At 56.8% G+C, this 22,206-nt stretch overlaps 2 protein-coding genes and 1 long non-coding RNA gene across 4 annotated transcripts; 2 read left to right on the top strand and 1 right to left on the bottom strand.

Annotated features, from left to right (window-relative positions):
• Positions 1-1,530: 1,530 nt before the first annotated feature.
• Positions 1,531-12,157, bottom strand: LOC123816069. Its single transcript, XR_006785222.1, has 3 exons — positions 12,019-12,157; positions 8,478-8,637; positions 1,531-1,709 (listed from the first exon to the last, which is right to left on the bottom strand). It is a non-coding gene; the product is annotated as an uncharacterized LOC123816069 (long non-coding RNA).
• On the top strand, positions 3,756-6,964 carry LGALS1 (galectin 1). Its single transcript, XM_045834799.1, has 4 exons — positions 3,756-3,875; positions 5,066-5,145; positions 6,319-6,490; positions 6,766-6,964. Exons 1-4 carry the CDS (start codon positions 3,867-3,869, stop codon positions 6,910-6,912), a joined length of 408 nt encoding a protein of 135 aa, XP_045690755.1. The 5' UTR covers positions 3,756-3,866; the 3' UTR covers positions 6,913-6,964.
• Positions 10,896-21,946, top strand: NOL12 (nucleolar protein 12). Of its 2 annotated transcripts, XR_006785221.1 has the most exons (7): positions 12,039-12,140; positions 13,887-13,992; positions 14,262-14,310; positions 15,075-15,217; positions 16,325-16,422; positions 16,872-17,243; positions 21,919-21,946. XR_006785221.1 is itself a non-coding variant. In XM_045834798.1 (6 exons), exons 1-6 carry the CDS (start codon positions 12,058-12,060, stop codon positions 17,035-17,037), a joined length of 645 nt encoding a protein of 214 aa, XP_045690754.1. In that variant the 5' UTR covers positions 10,896-12,057; the 3' UTR covers positions 17,038-17,243. The 2 variants fall into 2 exon arrangements, 1 of the variants encoding a protein (XP_045690754.1); XM_045834798.1 differs by lacking the exon at positions 21,919-21,946 and having other exon boundaries at positions 10,896-12,140.
• The last annotated feature ends 260 nt before the right edge of the window (positions 21,947-22,206 follow it).

Genomic DNA, 22,206 nt, shown 5'->3' with positions numbered 1-22,206 from the left:
GGACCGGCTCCAGCTTCTTGTGTGACCCTGGTCAGGCTGCTACTGTGCTGGCTGGTCACTACATCCGCAAATGAAGGAGTGGAACCTGGGGTCCCTGCCTGCTCCGACGTCTAGGACTCCTGGGTCCAGTTGCCGCCCCTGCCCCACCTGGGCCAGCCAGGTTGGCAGGGGCTGGGGCTGTGGGTGGTGTTTCAGTGGGCCCAGCAGCCCTCCCCACCTCTGCCGGCCAGAGGAGGCCCAGCCTTCACAAGGGCAAGGCAGGCTGGGAAGGGCCGCAGGGCCCCGGACAAGCTGAGCTCATCTCCTGCAGCAGGCAAGGTCCAGCCCGTAGGGGCAGGCCCTTAGGATGGAGGGACTCTAGACTGCCGAACGGGGAGGGAAGGCCCAGGGGGAGAGGGGCCTTGGCCTGGGGAGGCGCAGAAGAGAGAAGTCATGCGGAGCCCCTCACCTGTCACTCATGGGTTCCTCCAGCCAGCTGGGGACGGACTGGGTAAAGCTCCCGCTCTTCAGGCCCGGAGGCAGGTTCGGAGACGGCAAGGACTCGGCTCCAGTCGGAGCCAGGCAGCCTCCATCCACACCAGGACTTGCCTTCCTTTCCCCGAGTCTAACAGGAGCTTCAGTTCAGGGCCCGGGCGGCGTCCCTGTGTGGCTCAGCCCAGCTGCCGGACGAGACGCGGCCAGGTGGAGACGAAATGGGATCACGTATGAAAGCGAGGCGCCGGGCGCAGGGCCTGGCAGATAAGTGGGTGCCACCACACAAGGTGCCCTGCCCCTGCCCCTGTCCCCAGGAAAACCGCAGTCCCTGTTGCAGGGGACACTGGGATCTGGAGAGATCCTTGCCTCAGCCTCAGCAGCGGGGCACTGATGGGGGTGGGGTGGGGGTTGGAAGAACCTTCCAGAGGCATTGACCCCAGGACGGTAAACAGCCTGGGAAAAGAAGCTAACACCTTCTGAGACTATGAAAAAAAAAAACCCCACAAAAAACCTATTTAGATCAGAACATCGCCCTGTGCTAACCTGGTACAGAAGAGCAGGGTTGCGCCTCTCCAACACACAGGCGGGGCGCCTGAGGCACACGGGGAGAAGGGACTCGCCACGATGCCTGGGGGAGGGCTGGGACCAGCAGCCAAGTCTCCAGACTCTCAAAGGGGCCTCTCTAGGGCGCCCCTGTTCACCGTTCCACACATCTCCCTGCCACCCCGTGGCTGGCCGGATGCCCACGAGGAGTAAAGCGAACCCACGCGCAACGGCAAATGCTCCCCGGTGCCTCTGGGCGAGTCTTTGGGTTGGGGGTAGAATGGAGAAGCAGCACTCAGGGCCCCGAGAGCCTAACTGGAACCAGAAAAGACACCGGCGTTCGGGCTGCCTGTCACTACCAAATCCAATAAGCAATGACAGCGATTGAATCTTTTATAGGTGCTTTATTCAGATGGCCAGCGATCCGAGAAGATGGCGGGTTCATACCCTAACAAACCTTCCTCCCCTTTCTTTCCTGGCCAGATCTTTTATAAGGGGGTTGGGGGAGGGCAAACGGGTCAGCGAAAGCCTTGAAATTCCAAGGGGGAGGGGTAGTCGCCTGCTTCTTCCCGGTAGGGATGTCTCCAGGCAGGGATGTCTCCAGTCGGTAATCTCTAGCTAATACCCCAGGAGGTCAGCTGCTTTTTCTCAGGCACCGGGATGGGCCTTATCTGTAGTTTCTGAAACAAAAACTTAACATACACATTACTTGCTAGATTTATGGCTATTTACCTTAAGCTAAAATTTTCCCAAGTCTTAAGCCCCCTTATCATAACCACCCTAACCACGGGGCTGGGCCCGCCGGACGGCAGCTGGGCGAGGACCGAGCCCTAAGCACCTCTGTCCTTGGCTTAGGCGTCCTCCCGAAGTGCCCGGACTCCCCGATCAGGCAGAGGGGGTGCCTGTGGCCCTTGGAGGGGAAGCGCAGTGGAAAGGCAGCGGGGCTGTACCCCCGCCCCCCTCCAGGGAGAGGTGTGGGGAAGGCCCTGCGGGGAAGAGCAGAGCTGCGGTGGCTGGTTTCTGAGGCAGCTTGCTTCGTCTGGGAGGAGGGGGAGGGGGCTCCCCGTGGGCACAGCCCAGCCTCCCCGCTGTGCCCTTTGCGTTACCATGCGCTCCCCAGTCCTCCTGTGCCAGGGTGGGCCTCAGCCACCTGGAGGAGGGCGAGGCGAACTGGGGTGGGCTGGGCAAGCCGTGGAGAGCAGGGCGGGCGTGCTGGCCTGACCTCCCGAGGCGGGTCACTCCTGATCCCCATCTTTCCTCTTTGGTGCTGAGATTTCGGGAGGAAGACAGCGATATAAGGACGCAGGGCCCACTGACCACTTCCCTGGCGAGCCTCCCCTTCGCCCCCCCCCAGCGCCCCACACCCGCCTCCCCACCTGGCTGCGGGTGTAAAGGGAGCACGACTCCAACTCACCCCCAACTCTGTTGCTACAGGGATCTTCCCTGAAGCCCAGATCTGGCCCCAGCGCTCACGTTCCCTATAACCGTCTGTGGCTCCCCGGCACCCTCAGATAAAACAATGTCCCGGCCCCTCCACGAGGCCTGTCCTGATCCGGGTACTGTTGGCTGCCCAGCCTCATGCCCCATCTCTCCCCAGCGCACCCCGAACTCCAAGCCGGACTCACTCTTCCCCAGTCTGTGCTTCCTCACTCCAGAGCTTCCGCTCGGCCGGGAATGCCAGCCCCCCTGCTTCGCCTGTGCTGCTGTGAGGCCCACCCTCCCACGCTGGACAGCGTCCCTCCCACCACGGTGCTTGCTGGCGACCCCCCGAGAGCCAGCATCATGCTGTTCCTTCAGGAGGTCCACAGCCACCTTCTGCCCTAACAGTGGGCTGCTTGAGAGCAGGGACTGGGGATGTTTCATCACTGCATTCTCTCAGACCAGCTCCGGGCCAGGCACATAGTAGGCGTTCAGTAAAACAGCTGCCACACAGATGGGGGAAGATGAGGCTCTGCGTGGCCTCGGAGGGAGAGATGTGAGGACAGTGGACGAGAGTGGGCAGCAGAGCAGGAGCCCTAACACCGCACGGCCTGGCTCAGCCTGGACCCCTCCCAGGCCTGACCCTCTGGGACGGGCCAGAGGCTGTCACGCAGGGGCTCTCGGAAGATCCCCAGCAGGTCCCTCAGGAGGACCCGAGGCCTCGGCCCTGAACCCTGGCCGCAGCCTCAGACTTGGCACCTGGCCCAGCCTTTCTTTGGCGTTAGTGAGAAGTACACGCAACCACCGCAATCCCCACTTCCAGGAAAGGCCCGGGTGGGGGCCCGGGCTTTGTGGTGGCTACGTGGGCCCGGGGCCCTCTGTGGTGAGCCACCGAGGGAGTCGCTCGCTGGCCCCGTCAGGGTGCAGCTTCAGGAGCCCCAGCTCGGATCCCCTGAAGGACCCTGCACCCCCTCGGCGGTCTTCCCTGGGCACCCCTGAGCTCAGCCCTCTGGCCCTAAGCCCCTTCCCACCAACTCCTGGGCCGAACTCATCCTCAAACTATTTTCCATTGGCTTTCTCCAGCTCCTGCCTCAGCCCAACGTTAAAAAAAAAAAAAAAAATTAATGGGGGTGTGGGGATGAAGGGGAATGAGAGGTGGAGCCTGGACCCTGGGCTCCAGGGAGAGACTAAGAAGGAATGGAACAGGGGTCACTCATCTATTGGTCAGTTCCCCTGGGAACTGGCTTCAAAAGTCCGAGGACTCCGCCCCCAGTGATCTCTGTGCCTGTGCTGACTTACAATTGGCTGAGCTCCCAGGGGCGGGACTCACTGGGGTCTGGTCCTATTAAAGGGCCCATCGCTCCTCTCTCCAGTGGAGTCTTCAGGCTGCTGGTTCTGCAACCCCCAGGGCTGACCTCCTGTCCGCAGTCATGACTGTTGTGAGTGTGGGGACCCCGCCCCCAGGCTCGGGGCGGTGTGGGGCGGGCAGCTGGGGAGCGTGCAGGCAGATGCAGATCTGGGTTCTAGTCCCGATGGTGTGGCCTTGGGCAAGTACCTTCTCTCTTCTGGGCCTTAGTGACTGTGTCTCTAAGATGGGGGCAGGCACCATGGTCCTCCAAGTCTTTCTCTGGCTTAAGAACTTTCTGGGTTTTTCCAGGGTCTGACAGCAGGTATTTCTACCAAGGTCTGACATTCTGCAGCTCTCTGAAAAGTCTGAGTGGAAAGGGTGTGGCCTGCTGGGGGTCGGGGGAGGGGTGCTTTGCTGGCCCTCAGGCCTCAGCCCCTTCCCCCTCTCCCCACCCCAAAGAGCCTCCTGACCCCTCTCCCCTGCAGCTGTCCCCAGTCTGTGGGCCAGGGCACTCACCCTCGGCTCTGGAGAGCTGTGAAAAGCTTCGAGGACCCGACACGGGATGCCTGGGAAGGGGCCTGCCTGGGCTAGGGGTGGAGGGTGGTTCTGTCCAGGCTGGTCTGACGGGGGTGGTAGAAACTTCTGCTAATGAGGCAGAAGGAGACGGAATCCTCCTCAGGCCCGGAGGGAACGGGTTCAAGTGTCTGGCAGAAGAAACCACTCACTCCTAGGCTGTGCATTCAATATTGACCCCCGGCCAGCCACGGGGTCAAGAGTCGGGCCAATGCCAGCCTCCCTTCTGTGGAGGGGCCGGGTCCTGCTCCGCAGGTGTTCTCTCCAGCCCCTGCCCCTCTCTGCAGAGGGGCTCCAAGGGGACGCTGGGGGGTCTCCTTCCAGCTCCAGGCCCTTTCCTCTCCAGCAGAGAGGTGAATGGACCATCATTCACCTTTTTTCCCCCACCAACTCCCTCACTCAAAAGGAGTCTGATGCTCTCCATTATTACAGGAGGCGGCAAGGTGCCCTGAATCCAAAATCTCCAAGCTGAACTGCAAAAACTTCTGAACTTGGCCTCTAGGACCTCAGTCTTATTACAGATAGGAAACTGGCCGGGGTTGGGAGCAGGGACTTGCCCAGGGCCACGCAGAGAAAGAAAGGTGGGAACTTGCCCCTGGTCCCCCAGGGCTTGGCCAGGTCGGAGGATCCAGGGCAGAGACGACCCCACCCCCACAACCACGGACACTGCACCCTCTAAACCACCTGGGTGGGGTCTTGTCTGCGCAGGGTCTGGTGATCCAAAACCTGAACCTCAAACCTGGGGGATGCATTCGAGTGCAGGGCGAGGTGGCCGCCGACCCCAAAAGGTAAGGAAGCCAAGGCAGGCTGTTGGGCTGCAGCGCCTGGGGCTCAGAGCCCTCGGGTCAGATGGGAGGTCAGGTGGCGGTGTGACTGGCTTGGTCCCACTCCTCCCTTACCCTCCGGCAGCGGGGTGTGTGTGTGTGGGGGGGGGCTATTCACTCTGGCTGCTGCCGAAGCTGCATTTTCCGCATGAGTCACTTCCTCCGCAGGGTCTGGATGCCCCTACCACCACTGTCGCTCCCCTCCCCTCCCCTCCCTGCTGGAGCCTCTTAAACTAAACCAGCTGTGGCTCCATCGCCTGCTCTGGCTGGCCCCCACCTCCTGGCTCTGGGCAGGAGCTGAGGCTGCCAGGGGAGTGGGGAAAGGGAACGGGAGGGGGTGTCACGTCCAGCGCTGTTCCTCTGAGGTCCCTCTTTGTCGGGTTTGTTCGCTCACTCAACCTTTCATTCTTTTGGTCCTTTATCAACTCATCCTTCAGCCAGCCGGTCTGTTTTCTCAACAGCCATGTGACTGACCTTGGACGAGCCAACCAATAGCATTGAGCCTTAGTTTGCTAATCAGGAAACCAAAACCTCGGGAGCGGAAGGGTTGTGTGGAGGGTGTGAGATGCTGGGTCTCTCCGAGAGGAGGAGAGAGCAGGCCGACCTTATCAAAGCCCCAGACCCCTCCATGCGTGATACGTTTCATTCTCAACAAACCCGCAGGGGCAAGGATTGCTATACCTCCGCTGAGCAAGTGTGTTAGGGTTCCTTCACTGGCCCCACAGTTATTGCACACCTACTGCGTGTCATGCGTCATGCTGGGCACCGGGGCTACAAAGACATACAGGGCAGACAGAACCCTTGCGCTCCCAGAGGTCACCGTCCGGAGTCTCTGACTTTGCCCGAAGGGGCTGGAGCACAAACTACTGTCTGCGAGAGTCTTGGCTGTCAGCACGGCAAGGCCCATAGACATCCTCCTTGTGCAGCCCCCACTGTGGACATGCGGCAACTGAGGCTCAGAGAGGGACAGGGACACAGCAAGGAGGGGGCAGGGCCAGGAGCTGAAGTCAGGTTTCGTGCCTCCCAGCTCAGTGAGTTCCCCCAGGTAGATGCCGCCCTGAACAGGGCAGACTGGTGAGTCTGAGGGGGCTACAGCTGGCCGTGGAGGCCTCAGTCCGCCCACCTGTCACCCCCTAGCTTCACGATGAACTTGGGCAAAGATGAGAACAATCTGAACCTGCACTTCAATCCTCGCTTCAAATTATACGGGGACGTCAGAAAGCTGATATTCAACAGCAGGAAGGCAGGGGCGTGGGAGACGGAGCTTCGGGACTCTGTCTTCCCTTTGGAGCCTGGAAGCATCATAGAGGTGGGTCGGGGGGTGGGGCAGGAGCTGGGTGGGCTGGAGCAGAGCTGGGCTTAGTGTCTAGAGGCCTGGGTCCCCTCTGTCCCTTCCCCCCCTGCCATAGCCCCGCCCTCCCTTGCCCACTGTGTCAACGCCTTCCCATCCTCATCGGCCTCACCCACGTAGAAGAGCTGTCAGGGCTCTGGGAGGAAGGGGACCCCGGTGGGGGGGGCCTGGCTGTGGCTGCGCTGAGGCTCCTTCTGGGGGACCACTGCTCACGGCCCTTCTCCGCCCCCAAGGTGTGCGTCTCCTTCGACGAGGCAGAGCTGACCACCAAGCTGCCCGATGGACACATATTCAAGTTCCCCAACCGCCACAACGTGGACGTCATCAATTACTTGGAAATACACGGTGACCTGAAGCTCAAGTGTCTGATGTTTGAATGAAGCCCGCCAGCAACCTGTAACTCCCAATAAAGGCAGCTGCCTCTGAACCAGCCTCATCTGTGTGTGCGTGTGTGTGTGCGTCGGTTCTACCAACTGCCCCAGGCTCTGTCCCTTCCTTCACTTCTGTCCACGTCCCCGATGCTAAGGGACAGTGACATCTTCCCCTGAGTCTCCCAGGCCAAGAAGAGAGCTCAGTACCCAGGAGGGGGCTTGGCGACTAGTCCCTGCCCTCTAACAGCTCCCAGCCACGTGGGCCCCAACACGCAGTAGCTGTTCAAAAGATGCTGAAATAAGTGAAACTGGGGGAAGGAGGGAGGGACAGAGCGATCTGTGCCGGGGTGTCAGGGCAGCGCAACCGGAGGAGTAACTGGGCACCGTTTATTTCCCTGGACCAGAAGGAGCTGGTTCTGACGGAGGGGCAGGGCTGCCAGCTGTGTGGCCGTGTGTGCCTTAACTGGCCTGAGCCTCGGTGACGCGCGCGGGAGGGGACTCCAGGATTAAGTGAGGTGTGTGAGGGAGGCCCAGTGTGGTTCGTGACCCCTGGCGGACCCCTAGGAGTGGTTTCTCCTCCCTGCTGCCGCCACCCCAGTTTGAAGGGGAGAGCGAGGTTCTGAGTGGCAGCACGATGCCCTGGTCCGTACCAGACTCGGCTGAGCCTTGGGGTGGGAGCTTGGACGATCTCACTGCCCAGGACAGCCAGCAGCAGCCAAGGGACCCTGGGTAGGTAGGTCTCTTCCGTCCCTAACCCTCCTCATCTACAAAGTGGGGGTTATTATTCACACCTGGATGCTTTTGGATGGAAGATTCGAACCTCAGTGGGTCCCCTAGGGAGCGCGAGTCTAAAAGAGGGCGGAGGAGGATGGAACTCACTGGTGGGGGCTCCTGTGAGCCACACCCAGCCTCCAGGCTCTCCTAAGTCTCCTAACTCACCACCCAAAGAGGAGGAGCTCTGGAAATCCGGCTGTGGAGGGTTGCCCTCTGCTGGACATTGGGGGAAGCGTCCCGTTGACCGTCTTGCTCTGGCCCTTAGAGTCCACGCACATTGATTCTCCCTAAAGTGGCTGAAGCCCACCATACACTAGAAATGGGACTACACCGAGCCAGAGGAAAGCCAGGGAAAGATAAGAACGAGACCACTGCATATGGAGGAAGGAAATGGCTCAGAATTAGACCCGTGTTTGAACCCCAGCTCCATCACTGTTTGCCCTCAGACCAGTTACTCAACCTCTCTGAACCTCTCGGTTTCTTCATCTATCAAATTGCACTGATACTAGTATCTACCCTGTGGGGTCGTTGCAACAATTAACTGAGATAATGCAGAAGATAATGGCACATAGTAAGGGCTCTGTAAATGTTGGTGTCCTTCACCTTTTTTTTAAAAAAAATTGATTTTAGAGAGAGGGGGGAAGGAGAGAAAAATCGATTTGTTGTTCCATTTATTAATTTATGCATTCAGTGGTTGATTCTTGTGTGGGCCCTCAAACCCACAGCTTTGGAGCATTGGGACGACGCTCTAACCAGCTGAGCTCCCCAGCCAAGGCTCCTGCACCTCTTTTAAGACTCACCGTGTATCAAGCAAGAGTGTGTGAGCCCGGACCGGTGTGGCTCCGCTGGGTGGATGTCATTACTCAAAGCAAAAGGTCGCAGTTTGATTCCCGGTCGGGGCACATGCCCGCATCGCTGACTGATGTTTCTCTCCCTCTTTCTCCTTCCCTTCCCCTCTCTCTGTAAATAAATAAATAAAACTTAAAGATAAATAAAATGTTTTAAAAACCCTATGAAACTACTGTCATTGACACATGTTGTTCTCATAAAAAATAAATACGTAAAACAAAAAGCCTACAAAAGTAAGTCCAGAGAAGTTCAAGAGCACTCTGGCCGGAGCCCACCTGGGCTCCGCCCTCAGCATTTGCTCTCGGTGCCAGTGTGACCTTGGGCGGTGACCCCGTCTCTCTGAGCCTCAGTAAAGTCGGGCTCATAACTCAAAAAAGATAATTGTCTAAAAAGCTAAGTAAATGGGAAAATTCCTTTTGCTTATCCTCTTTATCATTTCAACTAAGACAATGCGCCATCTCTCGCTGTGTCTGGCACACGGTAGGTGCTCAAGAAACAGACAAATTTCAAAAATAATGCCCAAAAGGGTGCTGGGTGTTTCGGACCTTGCACTGTAGTAAAGGGCTCTCGAGCTTTTGGAATCTGGGTGAGGTCGCCGCTTCCTTGTCTCCTTCTGGGACAAGGGGACCCGAAACTCCCTAGGAAGAGTCTGGAGCAAAAGCCACCGCCAGAGGTGGCAGGCTTCCCTCTGCATGGGGAGCTGGGCAGACGAAGCCTTTCTGAGCCCCGTGTGGGCCAGCAGCTCGGGCTGGGTGGGCTCCAAAGGCCCCCTGCACAGACTTCCCCACGCAAGGCCCCGCACAAGCAGCTGTCTCCTGATGCAGTCCGTCCGTCTCTGCACCAGGCCGGGAGCTCTGAAGGGCAGAACCACTCCACATCCAGGGTGGCAGTCAGGGAATGGGGCTGCACGCCACTCACTAACCCGGTGTCTTTGGTCACGTCCCTTCCCCTCTCTGAGCCTCGGACCCCTCACCTGTATAATGGGGACAAAGCAGCGCCAACCTCACGAAGAGATTGCGAGGACTGAGATAATCCACGAGTGGCCCTGAGAACATTCTTCCGCACAGTGGGAGACTGAATGAGTGAACCATGGAGAGGAAGAGGCCCAGGAAGGTTTATGATTTATCAAGTCTGGTAGGAGGCCCATCACTTTCCATCTACAGCCAGTTTGGTAGGGTGGGGGGAGGGGAGGTAGGTGAAGCCTAGGAAACAGCAGGCAGCTGCCCTGAGACCCAGTGCTCGGGACTCACAGGAGGCAGTCTAGCTGTAGGAGGTGGCTCTCTGGGCATATTTGGGGTGGGGACATGACTGTAGTCAGGGCAATGCTCCTATCCAGAGAGAGGATGGCAAGGGGGACAGCAGGGCACAACCAGCAGGCAACAGAGGGTCAAAGGGGCAACTGTTCATCACCCTGAAGCCCCACCATTCAGGCAACCCCTGCTGTGTCCTGGGTTTTAGAATAACCCTCTCAGCACCGACATGGAATCCCCCAGGCAGAGGGCCCTTGATGAATGGGTTCAACACTCATGGAGAGATGCACCTACTATGTGCCTGGCTCCTTCAAAACTCAGGGTCTACATCTTGTTAATTTATTTAATTGATTTTTAGAGAGGGAGGGGAAGAGAGAAAGAGAGAGACATCAATTTTTTGTTCCCCTTATTTATGCATCCAACGGTTGCTTTCTTGTACATGGCCTGACCAGAGGTCAAACCCCACAACCTTGGCTTACGGGGGTGATGCTCAAGCCAACTGAGCTACCTGGCCAGGGCCTCAGGGTCTGCATCTTGCCCTCCAAAGGGCCCATGCTAGACATTGGAAGAGTGATCCCTCTGGCCAGTGGCCCAGGATGCTGGGCCATGGGGCCAGGAAACCAAGTTCAAGTCCCAGCTTTGCCACAGAGCAGCAGTGTCTCCCTGGACCAGTCACTTCCCCTGTCTGAGATGATGGAGTTCTGTTCCCTTTGTGTGCCTGGCCCTCAGCAGGCACTCAATTCATGTAAGTTTACTTGCTCTCTGGGATCCAGTCTCTTATCAAAGGAGAGGGTTGGGTTCTAAGAGTCTTTTATTCCTCTGTTACCCCCGCCCTCAGCCAGTTCTGGGGTCGCTTCCTCTGGGCAGCGCTCTGTACTGGAGGAGCCAGCCCTGAACTCCGGCAGCCTCCTGTGCTGCTTCTGCAGAGGTATCACTCCCTAGAATGTGATGACCATGGACCCTGCAGGTCCACCCAGCACAGATAAGCTGAGAATGGAATACCAACCTAAGAATAAAAGGGCCTTTCAAAGTAACAGGCAAACGAGCATTTATTTGAGACTAGTAAGGATAGCTCTTCAAGAATCATTAATTCAGGCAGAAGCCCAAATATTCTGCTAGGAGACAAAGGCAAGGGACATTCCTGAGATTGGGAGGGGGAACAGCTACATCAATACAAGGAAGGCATTTCATTGGTGCAGATAACATAACACAGAGATGCTAAATGTTTGAAATTTTTGGTTCAGTGGTCATCAGTCCCTTAGTCATGATAACTGCTTTCTTATTTTCTTTGCAAACAGTTCTTTGGGAAGCAAGGTTGCTGAGGCCTGGACCAGAAGTTATTTTGCCCTGTTTTAACATTCCAAAGATTTGAGCATAAGGCAGTCCCTCTAGGCTGGCAGCTCCGGCTCCATTTTAACGTGGCTCCTTACATGTTATTGTTTACAGGGAGATTCAGGCCTGCAATTCCACTTACTAAAATTCCCCTTCAGGTGTTGTTTCACTGAATGCCTTCACATTAGTGCCCTCATTTTCAGTAGAGGATAAGTTATTACACCCCATTCCACAATTGGAAACTGAGGCATAGAGAGGGAAGACAGCCTGTGCAGGAAACACATGTTACATAACTCATTTATTCTTCACAATCATGTTCTCAAAGTTCGGTCCGCGGACCAGCAACATCCGCATCACCTAAAAACGTGTTAGAAATGCAAATTCTGGGGCTCACTCCAGACCTGCTGAATCAGAAACTCCGGAGTGGTGCCAAGTGATCGGGGTTTCAGCAAGCTCTCCCGGGGATTCTGGTGCACGCCGAAGTTTATAAACCACTGCCTTACAATAAAACTACAAAGTCACTATAATTATCTCCATTTTACAAACAGGGTAATTCAGACACAGCAAAGGCAACTGGTCCAGCACTACGCAGCTGTAATTGGGATACCAGGATTCTAATCCAGGTAGTTTGCTTCCAGAAACGTGATCTTGAAGGCCACCAAATTAACAGAATCAAAAGTGGGACCGTGCTAGGCGCTAGGACCCCGGGGACTCGCTCTCACCGTTGCTCTCTTAGAAGAAGGGATGGGACTGGGGGGTCTCCGGGCAGAGAACTGCTCCTTACACCCAGAGAGAAGGGGTGAGGTGACGGGCTGGGGCGGTCCCTTTAAAAGACTGGGCCTGGTGAGCGGAACTGGGGAGCACAGTTGGAGGCGCGCCCGGAAGGCCGAAAACGCTGCACCGGAAGTACCTTAGGAGAGGGGAACAGCATCGCCCAGGCCTCACAGTTATGGGCCGCAACAAGAAGAAGAAGCGAGATGGCGACAACCGACGGCCGCGGCTCGTCCTCAGCTTCGACGAGGAGAAACGGCGGTGAGTGCTAAGGCTGCACCACATCCCCCGTGGCTGCCGGGCAAGGCCTACGACAAGTCCGGGCGCGCACGCTCACGCAGAGGGCCCTTCCGGCCCCGCCCTCTTCACGTTGTCTGGAGCTTCCCTTCCCTCTCTGTGGAATGGAAGCGGCTTCATTCGGCCCCTGTCCTGTGTAGTGGAGTCGTCCGCCCCGCCCTCTCTTCGCTCTCTGGGCTCCCCAACTCGCAGTGTTTCTTCTGTGTTTGCGGCCAGAGAGCTGGGAGTTTGGGTCTCAGAGCAGTGGCAGTGGCTTCGGCCTCTCTAGCTCAGCCCAGCCTGCCTGCACGTAGTACTCCCAGCTGTTGGTGATAAATGATGAGTGAAATGAGTTGCTTAAGTTCATTTATCCACTCACCAGAATTTACTCCCACCGTAGCATACGGGTTGGGCCAGCGAAAAACCTAGGTAGTGTTGGAGCCCGGAGTGGATGGAAATGGGTACAGTCAGTACCCACTGAGGGCTGAGAAGGGGCTGAGATCAGATAGGCGGAGGGAGGAGGGGAAATGCAAGGGCGTCCACAGGCCCTGCACAGATGGGTTCAGGGGCAAATGCCCCGGGGGAGGATGTGGTGCTGGTCCAGCAGAAAGTTTAGAGGTCTGGATAATGGTGGCCTTGGAAGTCCTACTGGAAGTGGCTTAATTCACTGGGGAGTGGAATTCGGCAGCATAAAAGAGGCCACCCCTAATCTAGGTTCACAGGCCCACAGTTGATGCCTATCTCCTGGCCCTGTCGCTTGAAGCTGAGAGCCCTGGAGGGTAGTGGGTAGAAAGAGGCAGCATCTCCCTCATTTTCATAACCTCACTCGGTGTGGGCAAGCCACAGCCTAGCCTCCGTGTGCCTCAGTGACCCTGTCTGTAGAATGGATTAGTACTACTGCTAGGGTGGTGGGTGGTGCAGGCTGTGAAAAAACTCACAAAGAAGAAAAGTCAAGCCCTGGCTGGCATAGCTCAGTGGATTGAGCTCGGGCTGGGAACCAAAGTGTCGCAGGTTCGATTCCCAGTCAGGGTACATGCCTGGGTTGCAGGCCATGACACCCAGCAACCGCACATTGATGTTTCTCTCGCTTTCTCCCTCCATTCCCTCTCTAAAAATAAATAAATAACTCTTTTTTAAAAAAAGATAAGATCCTTGGCAAAAAGAGGTTGTATACTTAGTATATAAGTATTTTTAAAAAAGGAGAAAAGTCAGAGAGCAAAGTTTTATTAACCTTCCAAGAGGAGAAAAGGGGACGGTGTGGAGAGAGCCACCAGCACGGAGGGGTGAGGGCTGTGAGCTTTGGTTGCATTATAAGTGGATTGTAAAAGGGTGGTTGTTGCTGTTGTGGGGCCCCTGGGCTGTTAGGGGCACTGCGAAACTCGGGTTTCCGCTGGTTTTGGGTTAGCTGCACTTCACTCCAGTGTTATCTTCTGCCTGGGGTGATGGTTAGTCATGTTCTGTTCTTGCTTTTTCTGTAAGTTCCAGTCCTGGGGACGTGAGCTTGGAGAGTAAAATGGCAGTCATGTTTAACAAGGCCATAGGCTTGCTTGGCGCTCCGATAGCCAATGGCACTGGCTTTGGCCTTTCACCCACTCCTGGTGAGGACCACATGAGCTGACACGTGTGCGTTCAGGAACGATGCCTGGCGCGTCGTGAGTGCAGTTTAGCTGTTTTTGGAGCTTTCCTTTCTTCCCCTGCCCCTCCTGACTCTCCCTTGCCTCTCTCCTGCAGGGAGTACCTGACAGGTTTCCACAAGAGGAAGGTGGAGCGGAAGAAGGCAGCCATAGAGGAGATGAAGCAGCGCCTCAAGCGCGAACAGAAGAAGCTCCGGGAGGAGGTGCAGAGGGGGAGGGCAGGAGAGTCTCTGACTCTTAGGGGACTTGCAGCCTTGGCTGGCCTGAGTGGGGGGGCTGCAGGGATGAGGGGAGGTGTGAGCAGGCCTGAGAAGCAGGTTGTACAGGTAGAGACACTGGGCCCAGGTCTAGGGAAGGTTTAGGATGGAATCTCCTGGTCTTTCACTCGCTTGCCCTGGAGTGGGCAATGCCCCTTCCCGAGGTGGGCTTGAAAGGCCGTCATACTCACTGTTCCTTTCCCTTTTGGTTTCAGCGCCACCAGGAATACTTGAAGATGTTGGCAGAGAGAGAGGAGGCACTGGGTAAGTCCCATCCTTGGCCTGACCTGGGGAATGGCCAATAGGCCTGGGTGTGTTTATCCCTTGGTAAGTGGGAGGGTAAGGGTGTAGGGGCTGCAAGGAAGCTGACTTCCTTAACTTGAGGGTCTTGCAGATGACCTGGGGGTCAGGGGTTGGCCTTGGGTACCTCTAAATGTGAGTGAATCAGAGACAAGGAGACAACCCAAACCTCTTGATAAATTGACCCTGAGTAGCCCTGGCTGGTGTGGCTCAGCGGATTGAGTGCCGGCCTGCACACTGAACGGTTGCTGGTTCCATTCCCGTCAAGTCACATGCCTGGGTTCTGGGCCAGATCCCCAGTTGGGGGCGAGCTAGAAGCAACTGATTGATGTATCTCTCATACATCAATTTATTTCTCGCACATCGATGTTCCCCTCTCTTCTCCTTCCCTTCCCCTCTCTCTAAAAATAAATAAATAAAATCTTAACAAAACAAACAAACACACCTGACCCCAAGCAGGCAGCCTGGTTTCTCAGGCAGCTGCCGCTCCCGGTGTCACACTGGGCTCGTCTCGGGTGGGGGCAGGTGGTCTGAGGTTTCCGTGGCGCACAAAAGGAGAGTTGGATCATTTACAGCATTTACTGGCAGGTCAGGCTGTAGAGGCAGTGACTTTCTGGACGCTCTCCCATAGAGTAGCGAGGGCCACTGCAGTCCAGGGTTGGGAGGGGCTGGAGCCTGGGCACTTGTGCCCCGGGGCTGAGGCCCAGTTTTGTGTCCACTCTGCTCAGAGGAGGCCGATGAACTGGACCGGCTGGTGACAGCAAAGACAGAGTCAGTGCAGTATGACCACCCCAACCACACGGTCACCGTGACTACCATCAGCGACCTGGACCTCTCTGGGGCCCGGCTGCTTGGACTGGCCCCACCTGAGGTGAGTGTCACTCCCAGCCCTGGGGAAGAAGGGACACGAGCAGTCTGGCTTGTCAGTGATTGCTAAAAGCCAGTCCGTGTCATGGAGATTCCAGTGCAAGCAGCTCGGTCCCTCCTGCGTCTGGACAAAACCCTTGAGCCCTGGGGCTTCAGGCCACTTCCAGCACCGAGCGGCTGTGGCAGCGTGGGCACCTCTGCCGTTCCTCTTCCCTTCGTCAGTCAACTGAGGTTCGCTGAGGGTGGCACCTGCCTAGTGCGATTGCTGGGAGGTCAAACATGGTGAACCGACGAGAAGCACTTAGCACAGTTGTTTACTGTGATCACGTCTGTGTGTGCTGACAGTGAGATTTCAGCTCACGCGATGTGAGTTATCAGCAGGCTGCGACCGGAATTTTTAAAAAAGAGAGAAATAGCCCTGGCTGTGGTTGGAGTGTTGCCCCGTAACTGAGGGGTTGGGGGCTCGATTTCCGGTCAGGGCACAGATCTAGGTTTCGGGTTCATCCCTGGTCCAGGGGCAGGCGTGTGCAGCTCCCAGTCTGGACGGGTACAGTCCCTGGTTCCGGGGCCGGTCCCCAGTCTGGTACGTGTGCAGGCATCCGATCGATGGCTTCTATCACATCAGCGTTTCTCTGTCTTCCTCTTTCTCTCTCAAAAACCAAATGAAAATGTCCTCAGGTAAGGATAAAAAAAGAGAGAATTAGCACTGAAGATACTGCTAAGCGGCAGTAAGTTCGTTCCAGTCAGAGCTGTGTCTGTCTGGGCTGTGTGCGGGTTCCTGTGCGTGTACTGCACACACACAGTGGCACGGTCACCGCATTTCCTGCCGTGGACTGCAGTGTGCCGGGAGCCACTGCGCCGTCTCACGTACCCGCACCTCCTGTCGTGTGCTCCGTCTTCTGGAAGGTTCCATGCAGAGACGAGCCTCGTCCCCATTCTCGAGTCCTCCTGTCTGTGAGTGTTGAGTGGAAAGCCGAGGCAGTGGAGGGCTCTGAAACGCAGCTCTCGCCTGCGCAGTCCCTGCTCCGGCGCGTGCTCGGCTTTCCCTGAGCCCCAGCCCAGGCCTCCCCGTCCACCGCTCTCTGACAGTCTTTGTCCTGTGCTTCTTTAGCAAGGGGCCGGGCCTGGGTCTGAGGAGGAGGTGTCATCCGTGGAGAAGCCGACCAGAGCCTTCCCCAGGAAGTCCAGGGACCCCCTGCTATCCCAGCGGTGAGCCCTGGCCTCTTCTCCCCTCTGAGCCTGCTCTGCGTGGCTGGCATTGATGACCCAGTCTGCAGAGCCGTCTCCTGCTGGCTCGTGCCGGGTGGCGTGGGGCAGGTGTGGGGCCCAGAGCAGCCCTTTGCTTTGCCTGTCATGTGGTCCTCAGCTCCTCATCACTGTCCCTCACCCCCACCCCCAAGAACAGCCTACCCCGGGTGCCCTTTGTGTCGGGGGTTGGGGGTAAGGCCCTTTCTGTCTCTGAGCTAAGGAGCAGCAGGCCCTCTGGGGTCAAAGCAGGCTGCCTTTGGAATGGACTTGGTACCCCCAGCATTTGGGGCTTGTCCTGACTCCCCTTCACAAGCTGGGCCATCAGTCACCCCCAACACAGCTTTTCACTCCTGCCTGTTCCACAGGGTAAGCTGAGGCCCTAGCCTCACTAGCCTTCCACCCTTCCACAGGATTTCCTCTCTCACGGCATCGTTGCACGCGCACAGTCACAAAAAAGTCAAGAGGAAACACCTTCGACGGGCTCAGGACTCTACCAAGAAGCCCCCAAGTGCTACTCGTACCAGCAAGACCCAGCGCCGCCGGCTGACCGGCAAAGCACAGCACAGCGGAGAGTGAGCCCGAGAACCGGGCTGCGCCCCAGCCCGGGCTGCAAGGACTGGTCCTGTCTCCGCTGGGCTGTCCCCACAGCCCAGCCTGCATGGAGGCCTGGGGCTTTCACCTCAGAAGCAGCAGGCAGCTGAGAACTAGCCTCCCTCGGGAGGAACCTGCGGGCCGAATTCGGAGCATCCTCCCAAATACATACCCCACTGGGCTTTCACCAGGTTTGCAAAACTAAGTGCAGTGTGGTTTGTTTATCCCTGACCCTGGTGCTGCACGCCAGGGGTGGGCTTCTGGGGAGGTGGGTGGGGTTGGGGAGCTGGGTGCATCCTCGCCCCGCGGCAGTTTTCCCTGGGGTGGGAAAAGGCAGCACCAGCTCTGGGCCCCCTCCCCAAGCTGGGGCAGCTGCCCGGGCTGCCAGCAGCTCCCAGGTGCCAGGAGTGGTTAACCCTTCTTGAAGAACATGCGTCTTGCCTGAAAGTATGGCCTGTTCCAAGCAGACCCCTCAGGAGTCCGGCTCATGTTGGGCAAGGCTGCCATTCCTCCACCCTCCTTTCAGTTCTTCGGGTTTAGCTTCAGAGCTGGTGAAAACCAGCCTTGTTCCTCCCTTTTCCCAGCTTATTAGTGGCCTGCCTCACATGCTCTGCTGTCCCCCTGACCGGGAAGGGCCCCCGGCAGAACCCACCTGCGAGAGGTAGACGCGGTGCCGTGGGGGATGGCCAGGGCGCTGTTCTGGAGCACGGCCGGACTCCTCCCTGGACGCTTACTGCTTCCTCTGACTCTGAGCTGGAGCACAGGGGTCTCGTGTTACGTGCTGCTTGGGGGACCCGTGTTGGGCCTTAACACTAGGATGGGACGCGGAGTCAGATGTGCTGTCATGCCCAGTGAAGTTCAGGAATAGTGTGAGGGTGGTCCAGGGGACTGGGGGTGCTGTGGTGAGAGCACAGCTGCAGGTCTTCCCCCCTCTCCCTGTGGAGGCCCTTCCAGGAGCAGCCCTCCCCCACCCCCCTGGGTGGGCTCAGGAACAGTGGCTCTGCTGGGCTGCGCCTGGGATGGGCAGGTCCTTTCCTGTGTCACCATCAAAACCTGCCTGATACGTAATGATGGCTGATGCAGGTCTGAAGGCCACACCTGGGCATGGGAATGCAAAGCCCAGGCTGGTGGCCAGGAAGCTTTGTGAACTGGTTTCTCAGCTCCTTCCACCTGCTCTTCGTGCTGCCAGTTGTCCTCCCCTGTGCTCGGGTGACGTGACTCGCCCCACTTGATTGCCTCCATCCAGGGGAGAGCCCATGGCCAGCCTCCGGGCGGTTCCGGAACCCAGCCCAGGAGAGCTGAGTGTGAGCCTTGCCCTCGCAGGCCCCTGTGAGCGGGGACAGAGTGGGGCCTGAGAGTCAGTGCACACAGCAGGCTTTGGGTTTGAATCTTGGCTCTGCCACTGGACCACTGTCTGAGCTCCTCGCAGTGCTGACCTCTCTGGGTCTATTTCAAATTCCTAGGGTGATAGACGGTAACTACCGCTTAGGGCTGCTCGTAAGAGGCCAAAATGAGCCCATGCATGTGAACCAGTTCCCATGGCGCCTGGCATTCTCTGGTGTGCCTTCAGTGTGTGTGCGGCTGCTGCGCCTGCTGAGACATCTGACCTGGGTCTGCTCCCATGCCCAGTGACACGGGGCCCTTTACAACTGACATCTACGGTTTGTCATGCTTACTAGTATTTGACGTCGCTGTCTCCTATGTGTGCCACTACTTCCTCCAGCAGACCAAGGACACTGAGTTGTGGCAGTGTTGCCAGGCCTAGGATCAGGAGTAGTGGAATCGAAAAACTCTGATTCCAGGATTGTCTTCTCCCATGTTGCTCTCTCCGTGTTCCATATCGGGGTTCTTCATTTCTGCTGCTCCCCATCTTGTGGGCCCTTTGGGTTGAGGCCTCTAGGAGCTTTATCAAGGCAAGAGTCTTTAAAGGCATCAGTAAAGCCTGATCGCCACAGTGCAGGGTAATCACGGGCTGGAGCCAGCCCTGATGACTCCTTTCTGCCCCTGCTCGTTGGGCCACAGCTCATTGGGCCACCGCCCCCTGCATCTCTGTCTCACCTGCCCAGAGCATGGGATTCTCCATCCAGCCTGTGGGCAGGGAGGGCTGGGGTGACTGTTTCCCACTTGACTGAGAGGAAGCCAGGGCTCAGTGGGGCGGAGTGGGAGCAGGACTGTCCGATCGTTCTGCTTCCCCAGGTCTCTGAAGACGGGTGTCCCCAGGCACAGAGAGTGGCGTGAGCAGAGGTGGAGGTGAGCAGGCACAGACTTCAGGAGTAGAAAGGATGTGAGGCTGGGACCAAGTGGTGACAGGTGGTGACTGCTGCCTCGGCTGCCACCATGACATCCTTCACCCTGAGCCGTCCCACAGAGGGCACAGCCAAGCAGCTCTGGGGTTAGGGAGAGTGCTCAGGGCGACCCACCCCTGGGCCGGACTGTTCCCCTCGCTCCCTTTTTCCTTCCACTCCAGCCTCTTGTTATCGGTCCCCTCAACTGGAAACAGGCTTCTCCAGGACCTGCGTGCTCACTGTCTCACCTTCCCCAGGTCTTTGCTCAGGTGTTGCCATCTCAGTATGGTGTCCCTGACCACATGCCCTGCTTCCAACCCCCTTCCTGCTTCACCTTTCTCCTCAGCACCATCATCAGCCAACATAATTGATATATTGCTTATTTATCTAGTTTGGGGTCTGTTTGTCTCCACCAAAGTGTAAGCGTTACAAAGACAGGAGCTCTGATCTTTTGTTCATGGACGCATCCTCAGCACACACAACTCACAAAAGTAGGGGTTCGATAAGTATTTAATGAGTTGTCAGGGGGGCCACCAGAGTTAGCTTCCGGCTTTACTGATGGGTGGGGCTAGGGGATGGGTCATACCCTGAGCTGCAAACTCAAACTGAGTGCCTACCCCACCTCAGGCACAGAGAGGTCAAGGAACTTTCCCAAGATCACACAGCCAGGGAGTGCTAGAGCCAGATACTGCTCATGAGTCTCACTACTCCCTGTTTTGCTCACAGTAATTGGGACCAAGCAGAAAGCTCATTATTTTTGTCATAAAGCTGTATCTTTGCCTCTTCCATCCTGGCCAGGATGATCTGTGCAGAAGCTCTCTCCCACTGGCCAGTGGGCTCCTCATCTCAGAAGGAGCCACATTTTATTCAGTACTAACTACCTCCCCAGGACCCAGTTCGGGCATGGGTATACCAGCTACGCGTGAACGTCTGTCTGACTGAATTCATGAGGATGCTCTGTGGTCGCCAGTGGAGGCAGACACACGGGGTGTTAGTCTCGCCTCTGCCACTTATCAGCTGTGTGACACTGGCGAGTTAGTTTCTCTGATCCTCAGCTGCTGTGAAATGAAGATCGTGGCACTTAATCCTTCACTTACCTGTCTTCATGTATGTAAAGATTTTGGACTAGGAGGTGGCACATGTGCTGAATAAATGTTAGCTTTAAACATGTTAGATGATTGATTGATTTTAGAGAGAGAGAATGGGAGTGAGAAACATCAATTTGTTGTTCCACTTATTTATGCATTCATTGTTTGCTTCTTGTATGTGCCCTAACTGGGAATTGAACCCACAACCTTGGCATATTGGGTGATGCCCTAACCAACCGAGCTACCCAACCAGGGCAAAAATGTTACACTTTTTAAAAGGGGAGAACTGGCCGTGGCGGCTCAGTTGGTTGGAACACCATCCCATAACTGAAAGGTTTCAGGTTCGATTCCCAGTCAGGGCACATGCCTAGGCTGTGGGTTCAACTCCTGGTTCAGGCATACTGAAGGCAACCCATTGATGTTTCTCTTACATCAGTGTTTCCCTTCTCTCCTTCTGTCTCTAAAAGCAATGAAAAAATGTCCTCAGTTGAGGATTAAAAAAAATTTAAAGAGGGACAACTGTGCATTTGAGTAAGCGTTGCATCAGTGGAAGTGTGCGAATAGAGGTTGAAAACCCCTGGACATTTCATTTCGCCCTCACAGATAATATTACTACCTGTATTTTACAGATTAGGAAACTAAGCACAGAGGTTAAGACTCTAGCCCAAGGTCTAGGCAATAGCCAGCTTAGGGGACTGAAGCGGGAATAAGCCACCAGAAAGAGACCCGAATGAGACAGACTCACGCTAGTCCTTTGGAGGGCCCACTGAAGATCAGTGTGCTGAGGTGGTAAACGTGCTGTGGGTCCCACGCTCAGAGGCATCTAGGCACCGCCCGCCTCCACCCCGCCCCTTATCGTGGGATTGTCCAATGTCTCAGCCCTCATGTAAATAAAGTACCTAGAGAGAGCCTATGAGAGAGCAGCAGGGGCGTGGCTTTCATCTGCCTCCAGGCAATGTTCTGATTCATTGTTAAAATAAAGAGGCTGTGACCCCGGCACCCAACCTCGGCGCCCCCGTGCGTGGAAACCTGAGCCGAGGTTAGTACTGCGCTGTGGAAAGGTTGGAGGGGAGGAGGATAAGGGGGAAAATATAGAGGAGTGAAGGATACGGGGAGGGACAGGATGATTGGCTGGATGGAAAGAGGTCCAGCTGTCCATTCTCCGGGTGGGGCATCCTGTCCTCTGCAGGTTTTTCATTGTTATATCCACACCTAAAGTGCATTTCAGAGAAGGGTTCTGCCACTTGGGTTGGGGAGGAGGAAGCAGGAGCAGTGAGGGGGACCAGGAGGAGATACTCACTCCCCTTTGTGGTGGGACTGGGAAAGAACCGCCCAGGCTGGGCGGGACGGATTCACTCCCCGTCTGCCTCTGGGAGCTTGAAATGATGCCGGGAGAAGAGCCCCGACAGGATCAGAGACCCCCCTGGGCCACCAAGGGGTGGGTCAGTGGGTGGCCCCCACCTGACCCAGACCGCACCCTGCTGCCTCCCCAGGTCTGATGGAGGAGCCAGGAACCTTCACCCTGCGTGACCCAGGGGAGCATGTGAAATTCCCCAGCTCTCAGGTGAGATTGGCAGCGAAGGCCTGATCCCCTGGGACGCTGTGAAGGCAATTCTCCAGGTGAGGGAAAGGGATGGGCAGCAACCTAGGAGCTCCGTAAGAGGCTTGTGCCTTGGGGAATATGGGTTCCCCTCACACTCATCCCCTCCCGGGGCTCTGTTCCATGTGGGTTAGGAGGGCATCTTCAAGTTACTCTCTTCTGTTGGAGCCCACCCCCCGCC

This window comes from Phyllostomus hastatus, unplaced genomic scaffold (assembly GCF_019186645.2).
Source record: "Phyllostomus hastatus isolate PE091 unplaced genomic scaffold, TTU_PhHast_1.1 phas_contig_198, whole genome shotgun sequence".
NCBI classification, from domain to species: Eukaryota; Metazoa; Chordata; class Mammalia; order Chiroptera; family Phyllostomidae; genus Phyllostomus; species Phyllostomus hastatus.
Note: the sequence above shows the minus strand (reverse complement) of the source record. Positions and strands in the feature narration are given on the sequence as shown.

Bases quoted from the DNA above. Each gene is read 5' to 3' on its own strand.
- NOL12 (XM_045834798.1), top strand. From the start codon at position 12,058: ATGGGCCGCAACAAGAAGAAGAAGCGAGATGGCGACAACCGACGGCCG. The intron at 14,311-15,074 runs GTAAGTCCCATC...CACTCTGCTCAG, and splicing joins AGAGAGAGAGGAGGCACTGG to AGGAGGCCGATGAACTGGAC. The intron at 16,423-16,871 runs GTGAGCCCTGGC...ACCCTTCCACAG, and splicing joins GACCCCCTGCTATCCCAGCG to GATTTCCTCTCTCACGGCAT.
- LGALS1 (XM_045834799.1), top strand. The intron at 5,146-6,318 runs GTAAGGAAGCCA...GTCACCCCCTAG, and splicing joins GTGGCCGCCGACCCCAAAAG to CTTCACGATGAACTTGGGCA. The intron at 6,491-6,765 runs GTGGGTCGGGGG...TCCGCCCCCAAG, and splicing joins AGCCTGGAAGCATCATAGAG to GTGTGCGTCTCCTTCGACGA.